Source organism: Microcaecilia unicolor, chromosome 1 (assembly GCF_901765095.1).
Source record: "Microcaecilia unicolor chromosome 1, aMicUni1.1, whole genome shotgun sequence".
Classification (NCBI taxonomy): domain Eukaryota; kingdom Metazoa; phylum Chordata; class Amphibia; order Gymnophiona; family Siphonopidae; genus Microcaecilia; species Microcaecilia unicolor.
In genome coordinates, this window is record NC_044031.1 from 425,428,832 (window position 1) to 425,442,155 (window position 13,324).

Below are 13,324 nucleotides of genomic sequence, written 5' to 3' on the forward strand. Positions count from 1 at the left end.
TACTTTTGAGTCCGCATTTGTACATGTTGTTGCTATTTCATTTACTGCCCTGATCTTAACTGAGTTATTGATGGTTGCCCTTACCATACGGACATGGCACTGGTTAATGGTGGTAGCTGAATTCCTCAGTCTTGGCTGCTATGTGGCCTCCCTTGCTTTTCTAAATGAATATTTTGGTAAGTGAATACATAAACAGTTGCCTTTATAAGCTTGTTCCAGTGGCATAAATTCTTCCCAAATGACCCCTGTATTGCAGGGGATGTCCCCAGGACGAAGGGGGACCACTTACAGGTGCAGTCAAACGCCTTCCACTAGCTTTATTCTTTAACAGTTTGGGAAATCAGCGTAGTAGGAGCAATGTATATGATCTTAATCTTAAGTCCAAAGCACTGTTTTAAAAGCAACTAGCATTAGCTGTATGGCCCACCTTAATGCACAACTACTACTACTACTATTAAACATTTTCTATAGCGCTACTAGACTACGCAGCGCTGTACAAATTAACATGAAAAGACAGTCCCTGCTCAACAGAGCTTACATCTAAATTGGACAGACGAACAAACAGCTGGGGGTGGGAAATTGCAGTGGTAGGGGTGATTAGTGAGGGTGTTGAGTAAGAGAGTCATGGTTAGGACATCAGGTTTCATAATTACTAACAAAATGTTGTTTAGATATATGAAGATTATTTTTGTTTTTAGACATGTGAGTCTACAGCAGGCTTGTCAACCAGTCCCCGGGATACAGCTAGCCAGTAAGGTTTTCAGGATATCCACAATGAATATGCATAAGGGCTGGTGGTTGGGAGGTGGGGATAGTGCTGGGCAGACTTATACGGTCTGTGCCAGAGCCGGTGGTGGGAGGCGGGGGATAGTGCTGGCAGACTTATACGGTCTGTGCCCTGAAAAAGACAGGTACAAATCAAGGTAAGGTATACACAAAAATGGCACGTATGAGTTTAGACTGTGCAGGTCTTTTCTGCCGTCATCTACTATGTTACTATGAGATAAATTTACATAGGTAGCAATATAAATTTATCTCAAGCATATCCTTGTAGATATCCTGAAAACCTGACTTCTAAGTATGTCCTGAGGACTTGTTGACAGCATAGAGGTGTCTCATAAAGCACATGTTGCATGACATGATGCCGGTTTTAGTTGACCAGTTTTTACTTAAACTATTAGGCATGAATAGTAATAGGGGTATGTAATAATGAAAATTACACACATTTCAGGAAGCAAGGTCTAGTCAAAAAAGCACAGAACGCTTTAAAGCCACTTTGGTCCAGTTTTGAAATGGTTTATCCTTTGACCAGGGTTTTAATTTTCAAAAGCTTATTGAGTAGAGAAAAAGATACAAAACAATTAGTGTACTAGTACAATTTTCTATGGAAAGTATTCTGGGACATTTCTGAAGAATGCTCAGTTTAAGAACCAGTACAAAAGTGGATTTTGTTTTTCCTTCCAGAACCTTAAGAAAATTAAACCCTGGTCAAAATGTGTATTGTTTCAAAGTAGTGCTGGTTTAGTTGTGATAACTTGAAATCTGCCTCAAAGTTGCCAGGTACCAAGAGTGTCCTTAATAAGCACGTGTACATGGAACCATCTAACTGTAATAAAAACAAAAACCTTTTAAATTGTACTTCAATATAAAACTCTTGATGTATTGTGAGATTAATGTTCTTGTGTTCTGCTGAGAAGTGTATGAGCATAGCCAGCACTGGATAGCTATGTTACACTGTATTCGGCCATGTAGCTCCTAGATTAGGGGTGGCCAGACTTTTTACAGTGGGCCACATTAATGGGTTCTTACTTGCACTAAGGGCTGGAAAGTTCAACTCAGAATTTTACTTGAGCAAAAGGAAAGCAAGAACTCTGGATGCAAAGCTATAACTAAACCTTTTGTCTCTTTAGATTCTTAGCTACGTATACAAATGTGAAAAGGTAATTTGATTTAACTACTGTACATGTCCACTTTCTCACATTTGTATAAAATATCACTTATTTAAAGTTCCTTTGCGGCTTTTTTGAGTTCAAGGCTTCCACTCCAGCCTTGCACTAACTTTACAAAACACTAGCTGCACAAAAATCCAACCAACAAAGGGGTGGCAATTCATATTACTACTACTACTACTTATCATTTCTATAGCGCTACTAGACATACGCAGCGCTATTTAGCCTACAGAGGTCCTAGATTCAGAATTCTTGGAGTAGTAATGTTCATTAAAATTAATGGTGGAAGATCACAACATGTAAATGTGTAAAAGATCATTCTTTATCAAAAATAGTTAAAAGCAACTTCTTTTCCAGTGTCCTGAAGATTGATTGATTTGAATATAGTTCTCACCTTTTGCAGTAGTAGCACAAGCTGAGTTACATTTAGGTATACTAGGTATTTTCCTGTCTCCAAAGGGCTCACAGTCTAAGGGGCCCTTTTACTAAGTGGACTAAAATTTCAGTTGTGTTTTTAAACATGGTATTTTACCACAGAATAACTGCAAATTTACGCAGCAATTTTGAGGGCTTCCCCCCCCCCCTTTTTTTTTGTAGGTCATGCGCTGTTTTAGTGTGTGGTAACTTTAACATGGGAACAAAGTACTCCCTTGTTAAATCTGCATTAGCCAGTAGCGTGTGGTAAGCATAACAGGCTAGCTGGCTAACGTTTCCACAACCCTTCTCCCACCCATGCCATGCCCCCGCAGACAAAAATTCAGAAAAATATGATAATATGCAGTAACAGCCAGGCTACCACAAAACACTTTAAAACATTTTTCTGTGTCCTAACTGCACATTAAGGGCTTAATGACCTTTAGTAAAAGGACCCCTAAGTTGTACCTGAGGAAATAGAGGGTTAGTGAAAAGAGGAAGTGGGGGCAGGGCCAAGGATTGAAGTTAACTTACTCTATACTACTAATCATTTCTATAGCACCACTAGATGTATTCAGCACTGTACATTGAACACATAAGCAGCGGCGTAGCAAGGGTGGGGCGGTGGGAGCGGTCCGCCCCAGGTGCACGCCGCTGGAGGGGTGCAGAGAGCAGCCGCACGCCTGTCGGCTCCGCTGTTTCCCTGCTCCTTCTGCCCCGAACAGGGAGCCAGCGGAGCCGCGCGGCTGCTCCCAGCAGCCAAGAATGCACCCGGGGGGGGGGTGCGCATCGGTCCGGTGATCCGCCCTGGGTGGCAGCCGACCTAGGTACACCACTGCACGTAAGGGACAATCCGTACTGACAGAGCTTACAATCAAGACAGGCAAACAGGGACAAATAAGAGCTAAGGGAATTACTTAAGTTGGGAATTATAAACAAACATGAGCACTGAAAAGTGAATAGGAATTAGAAGTTAAAAGTAGACTCAAAAAGGTGGGCTTTTAGCCTAGATTTGAAGATGGCCAGAGCTAGAGCTTGACATACTGATTCAAGAAGTCTATTCCAGGCATATGGTGCAGCAGGATAAAAGGAACAGAGTCTGTAGTTCGCATGAAGGAGAAGGATACCGATAAGAGATATTTACCCAATGAACGGAGTTCCCGGGGTAGAGAGAGATAAGAGTGGAGACGTACTGAGGAGCTTCAGAGTGAATGCACTTGTAAGTCAATAAGAGGGGTTTGAACTGTATGTGGAAACGGATAGGGAGCCAGTGAAGTGATTTGAGGAGAGGGCTGATATTAGCATGGTGACACTGGTGGAATATAAGTCATGGAGCAGAGTTTTGAACAGATTGAAGGGAGAGAGATGGCTTAGTGGGAGATCTGTCAGAAGCAAGTTGCAGTAGTCTCAGCAAGAGGTGATAAGAGTGTGAATAAGGGTTTTGATAGTGTGATCAGAAAGGAAGGGACAAATTTTGGTGGTGTGTTAGAGAAAGAAACAACAGGTTTTAGCAGTCTGTTGATATGTTCAGAGTTAGAGGAATCTAATATGACCCCTAAGGTTACGAGTTGATGAGACAGAGAGGATTAGAGTGTTATCCACAGACATAGAGAATGGGGGAAGAGGAGAGGTGGGTTTAGAGGAAAGATAACTCTATTTGTGGATAAAAAGGAAGCTGGTAATGTACATGTACTTGGAAAATTCATATATTTAATAAAACTAAGAATATCACAGTAGTAATACAAATTTACAATATTATAAATAAAGTGGTGAGGTAGCCATGTTTAGTCCACTTTTAAGGTAATAAATAGATATAAAACAAACCAAGAAGAGAAAATAAGATGATACCTTTTTTATTAGACTAATTTAATACACTTTTAATTAGCTTTCAAACGTAACCCTTCTTCAGATCAGATATGAGCAAATGTTGACAAATATCAGAATAAGTGAAGGTAATCAAAAGATGTATTAAGCTAGTCCAATAAAAAAGGTATCATCTTATTTTCTTTTCTACGTTTGTTTATTTCTATGTATCAACATTATGAACAAATCTAAGACTAATTAGTGTTTTTCTTAACAGTTATACATTTGATGAAACAGTTTTCTCCCCCAAAAGTTCTTTGACAGCCTGATGAAATGAAGGAGTAGCTGGGGGAGTAAGCAGATTGCACAGTATTATAAAGTTTCTCTGTTATTTATAATGCAACCGCTCTGTCTCTGCAAACATGTAGATATTTAAAGAAAATGCATAATTCGGGCAAAAATTGTGTAATTAATATTAACTGATATTGAGGGGGGGGGGGGGAATTATCAAAGTGGGCTACCATTAAGGTGTGTTATATAGTATTACAAGTCATTCTATTTAAACATAGGGTCTCATTGGTAAGAAAATGGGACCTGTGCTAAAACAGCACGATTTGTGGCAAAATAACCTATCTTTACGGTAGCCCATGTTGATAATTATGCTTTATAAAGAATGTTGAAAACAAAACTTCCATACTGGCAATCTTATTTAAATAATTAAAATATATATGCCCATACATGAAAAATTAAAACAATAAAAATATTAACATAACACATTTTTCAAGGACCTTTGGTCTAACAGCAGTAAGATAATGTAAACAGCCCTGCAGCCACAAAATACAACTGTCCACCCCCCCCCCCCCCCACTCCTTTCAGGAACAGGTGGAGCATTTCTCCTTGGAAGTTCACTTTACAAAAAGTATTCTGATTCTCATGTCATCTGAGTCATCACAATATAAATCTCTCCACTACCAGGCACACTGTGAATACAAAACCTGAAAACAAATCCCAACTCAACATACGTGTAGCAAACATGTCATACAACAGTAACACTAATTACTATGATTCAAACAGCAAGAACTCTGCCTATGAATAGTCAGCATTACAAGTATTACACTGCGCCCTAGAACACCAGCTATTGGTCAAACAGATCAAATGGAACTGCTGCAGATCTCTGCATAAACTGCTCAAACAGAATACTTCATCTTGGTCATAGCTACATAGGCGCCAGCTCTGTTGATCCAGTGGTTGCTGAGCACTCCCAATATTGAAGATGGTCCTTCATTGTGTCCATGGAGGGGCTATTTGTATTGTGTCTGGCACCCCCAATCATTTTGAAACCTGGCACTTTTGCACAGATATACCTTCACCAAATCCAGAATATAAATCAGAAATGGAAATGAAACAAAAATTGAACTAGCAACCCCAAGAAGTCAAACTCAGCACGTACCACAACATTGCAGTAAGAAAAACGAATTCATTTACACTAGGGCTGCAAATTTAGGGGGTCTTTTACTAAGGTGCGCTAGTGTTTTTAGCTTGTGCTAAAAATCAGCTGGCAGTAAACACTGAGACGCCCATTATATTCCTATGGGCATCTTGGCGTTTAGCACCAGCTGATTTTTAGAACATGCCTAAAAAATGCTAGTGCACCTTAGTAAAAGATCCCCAAGCAGCACAAGGAAGCTGGAGCAACACACCCACAACCTTGAAGTAACCACGGAAGTATGAGTCCGTGGCATTTCGGGTCCCGGGCAAGGCAGGAGAGGCTCTAGGCAGCAGCACTGGGGCCCAGAAGAGGTAGCCCGTTAGAGTGAAAAACTGCAACCCTTGTTTGTGGATCACGTTCTCTCTCTCCTACCTGCCCCTCTCAACCTTCTAACTTTGCCTTTAGTGCTGCAGCGTTGTAGGCATGCTGCTTCTTTCACGCCCCTCAAAGCCTCTCTGTAGCATCCTGCCTCCTGGTGACAGAACGTCCTGTTTTCTGGGTGGGACGCTACAGAGAGAGGATTTGGGCAGTGTGAGGGGTGTCTTCAGAAACGCTGCTTCTCCTCCCTTAAGAAAAGTCCTTCCAATAGCCTAGGGAGCCTCTTTAAGAGCATGACATCCACCCCAGGAGGAGGTGACCTGAGAGGGGTGGGAGTCAGTACCTGGGAAGTATAAAGAACAGGTCCAGGCTGATGGTAAGGAGGCCCTGGGAAGGAAGAAGTGAAGCACCAGTGTATGCCCTGACAGAATGTGTCTAGCTGCTGTGACCTGACTAAGGTGAGCCAACATTGTGCTTTTGTTAAGACTCACAAGCTTTGCTGAGGTCTGGCTGGACTTCTGAGGGAAAAGAAGAACTTTAGGCTATTTGGGGCGTGGCAACCTCAGCAGTTGGAGCGTTTGGGGTAAAAGGAGAGAGAGAATGCAGAATATGGGGGGGCTAGGGCTCAGAAGTGCAGAAAGATGAGGGGGAAAGAGAAAGAACGGGGGGCCACAGGGTGGGGGGAGGGTTGGGTTCAGGAGTGCTAGAAGATTTACCAGAAGAAACAGGGAGAGAGAGCAATAACCTTGGGTCGGGGTTCAGGAATGCAGGAAGATTTGCTGGGAGAAAGAGGGCAGAGAGAGTTGTGTTGAAAGGGACAGATGCTAGAATAGGGGATGGAAAAAAATAAGGATATGATGATCATAGTAGGGAGGGAGGGAAGGAGAGATATGGTGATCATGGAGGGAAGGGAAGAGACTGTGGCTATGGAGGGAAGGGAAGGAGAGAGAGGCGAAGAGAGACAGGAGGATATGGTGCCCATGGAAAAGGAAGGGGAGAGTACATAAGTACATAAGTAGTGCCATACTGGGAAAGACCAAGGTCCATCTAGCCCAGCATCCTGTCACCGACAGTGGCCAATCCAGGTCAAGGGCACCTGGCACGCTCCCCAAATGTAAAAACATTCCAGACAGTTATACCTAAAAATGCGGAATTTTTCCAAGTCCATTAATAGCGTCTATGGACTTGTCCTTTAGGAATCTATCTAACCCCTTTTTAAACTCCGTCAAGCTAACCGCCCGGACCACGTTCTCCGGCAATGATTCCAGAGTCTAATTACACGTTGGGTGAAGAAAAATTTTCTCCGATTCGTTTTAAAATTTACCACACTGTAGCTTCAACTCATGCCCTCTAGTCCTAGTATTTTGGATAGCGTGAACAGTCGCTTCACATCCACCCGATTCATTCCACTCATTATTTTATACACTTCTATCATATCTCCCCTCAGCCGTCTCTTCTCCAAGCTGAAAAGCCCTAGCCTTCTCAGCCTCTCTTCAATAGGAAAGTCGTCCCATCCCCACTATCATTTTCGTCGCCCTTCGCTGTACCTTTTCCAATTCTACTATATCTTTTTGAGATACGGAGACCAGTACTGAACACAATACTCCAGGTGCGGTCGCACCATGGAGCGATACAACGGCATTATAACATCCGCACACCTGGACTCCATACCCTTCCTAATAACACCCAACATTCTATTCGCTTTCCTAGCCGCAGCAGCACACTGAGCAGAAGGTTCAGCGTATCATCGACGACGACACCCAGATCCCTTTCTTGATCCGTAACTCCTAACGCGGAACCTTGCAAGACGTAGCTATATTCGGGTTCCTCTTACCCACATGCATCACTTTGCACTTGTCAACATTGAACTCATCTCGCCACTTGCACGCCCATTCTCCCAGTCTCCGCAAGGTCCTCCTGTAATCGTTCACATTCCTCCTGCGACTTGACGACCCTGAATAATTTTGTGTCATCGGCGAATTTAATTACCTCACTAGTTATCCCCATCTCTAGGTCATTTATAAATACATTAAAAAGCAACGGACCCGCACAGACCCCTGCGGGACCCCACTAACTACCCTCCTCCACTGAGAATACTGGCACGCAATCCTACTCTCTGCTTCCTATCTTTCAACCAGTTCTTAATCCATAATAATACCCTACCTCCGATTCCATGACTCTGCAATTTCTTCAGGAGTCTTTCGTGCGGCACTTTGTCAACGCCTTCTGAAATCCAGATATACAATATCAACCGGCTCCCCATTGTCCACATGTTTGCTTCCCCCTCAAAAAAATGCATTAGATTGGTGAGGCAAGACTTCCCTTCACTAAATCCGGCTGACTTTGTCTCATCAGTCCATGTTTTTGTATATGCTCTGCAATTTTATTCTTAATAATAGCCTCCACCATCTTGCCCGGCACCGACGTCAGACTCACCGGTCTATAATTTCCCGGATCTCCTCTGGAACCCTTCTTAAAAATCGGAGTAACATTGGCTACCTTCCAGTCTTCCGGTACTACACTCGATTTTAGGGACAGATTGCATATTCTAACAGTAGCTCCGCAAGTTCATTTTTTAGTTCTATTAATACTCTGGGATGAATACCATCAGGTCCCGGTGATTTACTACTCTTCAGCTTGCTGAACTGACCCATTACATCCCTCCAAGGTTACAGAGAATTTGTTTAGTTTCTCCGACTCCCCCGCTTCAAATATTCTTTCCGGCACCGGTGTCCCCCCCAATCCTCCTCGGTGAAGACCGAAGCAAAGAATTCATTTAATTTTCTCCGCTACGGCTTTGTCCGCCTTGATCGCCCCTGTAACACCATTTTCGTCCAGCGGCCCAACCGACTCTTTGGCCGGTTTCCGCTTTTAATGTATCTAAAAAAATTTTTACTATGTATTTTGCTTCCAACGCTAATTTCTTCTCAAAGTCCTTTTTTGCCCTCCTATCTCCGCTTTGCATTTGGCTTGGCATTCCTTATGATCTATCCTGTTACTTTCAGTTGGTTCAGAGACAGGAGGAGATGGTGCCCTTGAATAGAGGGGAAGGGAAGAGATGGAAACTAGACAGATTTAAAGAGGAGGAAGAAAAATGGATGAAAATTCAATATGAAATATGGATAGAGGAGAAAAAAAGAAATAGTGAATAGATAGAGCATAGAACTGTGCTGGGAGCACAGAGAAAGCAGAACCAGAGACAGGGAACAAAATGACTGGAAAGATTAAAAAAAATCACCAAACCACAAGGGTAAGATAAATGATTTTAATTTTGGCTTAGTAATTGAAATATATCAGTTTTGAGAATTTGTAGCCAATACCTTCTCCCCCCACATTTGTAAACTAGCATTTCCCTTTCCCTCCCCATCAGTGCAGGTTCTCTCCTTTTACCTCCATAATCAGCATCCCCCCCTATCCCTTTCTCCTCCCCTCCCAGTCAAAATCTCCCCCTCCCATTCTTCTCTTTCCCACCATATTCTTTAGAAAAAGCGCCTTAAAACACATTTCTATAATAAAGGGGACACCAAACAGACCGGAGTACAGTCTTAAACAAAAAGAACACTTATTTCACCCCACAGGAGGACAAAACTACAAGCTGGATAATTACATAGAAAGTTTCAGACATAGGGTGAAATCCCAACTTTCCAACAAACAAAAGAGAATTCTGTACAATCTTACCCACCAGAAAGAGCGGCCATAAGAACCCTAACAAACTACCGAACCGCATTATCATCAAACCCCGCAGACAAAGGAGGCGCAGTGGTAATTATGGACATACAAAAATACATTGAAGAGGGGCACAGACAGCTCTCAGACAATAATACTACAGGAAACTAACTGAGGACCCCACACAGGATTACACAAAACAGCTGAAAGACCTTATCAAAACATTTCCTACACAAGCGCAACCTCACCTGAAGAAACTCATACCAAACCAACCTGCTGTGGCCATTCTACATGCTACCCAAGATCCACAAACCGGAAACCCTGGCAGACCAATCATATCAGGTATTGGCACCACTCACGGAAGAAATATCTGGATTCATAGAGGGAATTCTGAAACCTCTCGTACACAAAACTAACAGCTTCATACAAGACACCACAGACTTTCTGAATAAATTGAAAAATATCAAGCAACTACCACCTAACACCCTTCTGGTCACGATGGATGTAGAGTCACTATACAGCAACATTCCACATGCGAATGGCATAGCTGCATGTGGAAGACTCCTAAAAAAAATCCACACTGGACCATCAATACTCACCAGAAACTATTACAAAATTAATCAAATTAATTTTAACTCACAACTACTTCCGCTTTAACAATGATATCTATCTGCAAATAATGGGCACTGCGATGGGCACCAGGACAGCACCCCAATATGCCAACCTTTTATGGCTGAGCTGGAAGAGACATTTCGGAATACACACCAGACCAAACCTCTAAAATACTACCGGTACATCGATGACATTTTTATGATTTGGACGGAGGGTGAAGAAACTCTGAAACAATTTTATTCTGCCTTCAATACATACCATCCTACAATCAGATTCAAAATTGACTACTCCCCAGAAAAAGTCAATTTTTTGGACACCACGGTCTCAATCAGTGATGGCTGTATACAAACATCTATATACAAGAAACCCACAGACAGATGCAGCTACCTCCACAACTCCAGCTTCCAATCCTTCACATACAAAAGATCCATCATTTACAGCCAAGCCACAAGATACCACCATATCTGCTCTGACCCAGGGGACAGAGACAGACACCTTAAAAGCCTGAGTGCATCCTTCAAACAGGCTACACCCCAAAATAATCTCCAAGAATATTGCCTCCTCCCTCAAAACACCCAGGGAGAATCTGCTACAGTACAAGAGAAAAAAATCCACAGACAGAATTCCCCTTGTAGTGACATACAATCCAGAGCTGGAAAAACTGAGGAAAATCATTAGAGATCTTCAACCTATACTCCAGGAGGATGAATTACTGAAAGAGAATATTCCCATCCCCACCAGTACTGGCCTTCCGACAACCACCCAACTTAAAAACACAAGCTAATCAGAAGTAACTTCCATCACAGACTGAAAAGGAACAGAAGGGCACACGTCCCTGTAATTTATCCAGTTGCAAACTATGCCAAAATATTTCACAGGACCCCACAGTTACCCACAAAGGAAAGATATTCAACATAAAGGGATCTTTCACTTGCTCATCTTCCAATGTGGTATATATCATTCAGTGTAAAAAATGTAACGAAGGATGCTATATTGGAGAAACAGGCCAGATGCTTAAGACAAGATTCAATTTACATAGACATCACATGAACAGTTACAGCCAGTAGGGCCCCCACCCCGGTGGGACAGCACTTCACAGAACCAGGACACTGTACCAGTGATTTCACAGTGAGAATACTGAAAGGTACTTTAAAACCATACAAGAACGTAAGACCTTTGAAGTCAGATGATTGAATATTTTAACACCCAACAGAAAGGACTTAACAAGGACCTGGGGTTCCTAGCCCATTATAACCATAAAGCTGTATGTCTCTGTTGATCACCCCACCCCTCACCTATCCACACCCATCCTGTTAGAATATCAATGATATGCTTTGATGTCCCCATGCATACCTCCGACCCACCCCCATCCTCCCACCCCCTCAGACTCAGAATGCTTGAATGTTTTCACTATATACACTGTCAGCTAGCACATTTGCTTATTTCCGATCTGACGAAGAAGGGCAACCTTCGAAAGCTAATCAAGAAATGTATTAAGTTATGTCCAATAAAAAAGGTATCATCTTATTTTCTTTTCCATTGTTTATTTTGTTTGATTTCTATTGATAACCTTAAGAGTGGACTAACCCGGCTACCACACTCCTCCACCATATTCAGCAACTTCTCCCTCTTTCCTCACTTTATATCTGTAATCCCACTCTCCCTTCCTTTCCCTTGTGGTGGAGGAGTACCTAGTGTCAGTGGCAGCAGCCTTTTGGTCTGGGGAACTGGGTTCGATTCCCACTGAAGCTCCTTGTGACTCTGGGCAAGTCATTTAACCCTCCATTGCCCCAGGTACAAATAAGTACCTGTATATACTATGTAAACCACAGAAAGGCGGTATATTTTTATTTATTTATTTGTTACATTTGTACCCCACATTTTCCCACCAATTTGCAGGCTCAATGTGGCTTATATAGTACCGTAAAGGCGTTCGCCAAGTCCGGTTGAGAAACAAATACAAGGTTATGCTGTAGTCGAATGAAGAATATGTGTATCAGATATCATGAGGGTTGAGGGGAGTGGAGATTATATATTGTCCAGTACGATCATTGGTATTGCTGTGTTGCCTTGTGTAGGGGTTTACGTTGGATCGGTGGGGTAAGCCTTTTTGAAGAGGTTGGTTTTTAGTGATTTCCTGAAGTTTAGGTGGTCATGGAGTGCGTTCCATAGTTATGTGCTTATGTAGGAGAAGTTAGATGCGTAGGTTGTTTTGTATTTGAGTCCTTTGCAATTTGGGTAATGTAGATTTAAATATGTTCTTGATGATCCGGTTTTGTTTCTGGTTGGTAGGTCTATGAGGTCTATCATAGATCCTGGGACTACGCCATAGATATTTTTGTGGATCAGGGTGCAGATTTTGAAGATATCAAGTCCCATTCCCCCTTTCCCTTGTCTCCCATTTTCCCCTCTACTCACTGTCAAGCATTTCTCCCCCACGGTTCCAGCATTTCTCTTTCTCTCTCCCCCCCCCCCCCCCACACACACACACACACTTGTCTAGCATTTCTTCCTCCTCCCTTCCCCCCCCCCCCCCCCCCCCACTGGTCCAGCATTTCTTTCTCTCCGCCACTGGTCCAGTATTTCTCCTTCTCCCTCCTCTCAAAGGTCCAGCATTTCTCCCCCCCCCCCCCAACCATAGGCTAGTATTTCTTTTTCTTCTCTCCTTTTCTCCATGAACCAGCATTTTTTTCTTCCCTCTCTTCCTCCTCTTCCTCCTTCATGGAACAGTATTTTGCTTCCACCCCCCACCATGGACCAGCATTTTTTCTCCCTTCCCCCCTGCATGGACCAGCATTTTTTTTTCTTCCTTCCCCCCTGCATGGACCAGCATTTTTTTTTCTTCCTTCCCCCCTGCATGGACCAGCATTTTTTTCTCCCTTCCCCCCTGCATGGACCAGCATTTTTTCCCCACCCCCCTCTGTGGACTAACATTTTTTCTCCCCAACCAGCCATCTGGTATTTCCTCTTGCCTCTCAACCCTCCCCTGTGTACTGTTTAAAAGTGGTCTTAGGTGCTGGAGGCAGACGGCAGTGAGCAGCAATTCAGATTCGCTGTTCGCGCCCACTACAGA

General features: G+C 42.9%; 1 protein-coding gene across 1 annotated transcript in view; it reads left to right on the forward strand.

Moving 5' to 3' along the window:
- The window catches only part of ATP9B (ATPase phospholipid transporting 9B (putative)), a 706,895-nt gene that overhangs the window by 684,311 nt on the left and 9,260 nt on the right, over window positions 1-13,324 (forward strand). Inside the window, 1 exon segment of the mRNA XM_030211876.1 lies at window positions 3-176. Within this exon segment, the coding sequence (XP_030067736.1) occupies window positions 3-176 (174 nt within the window).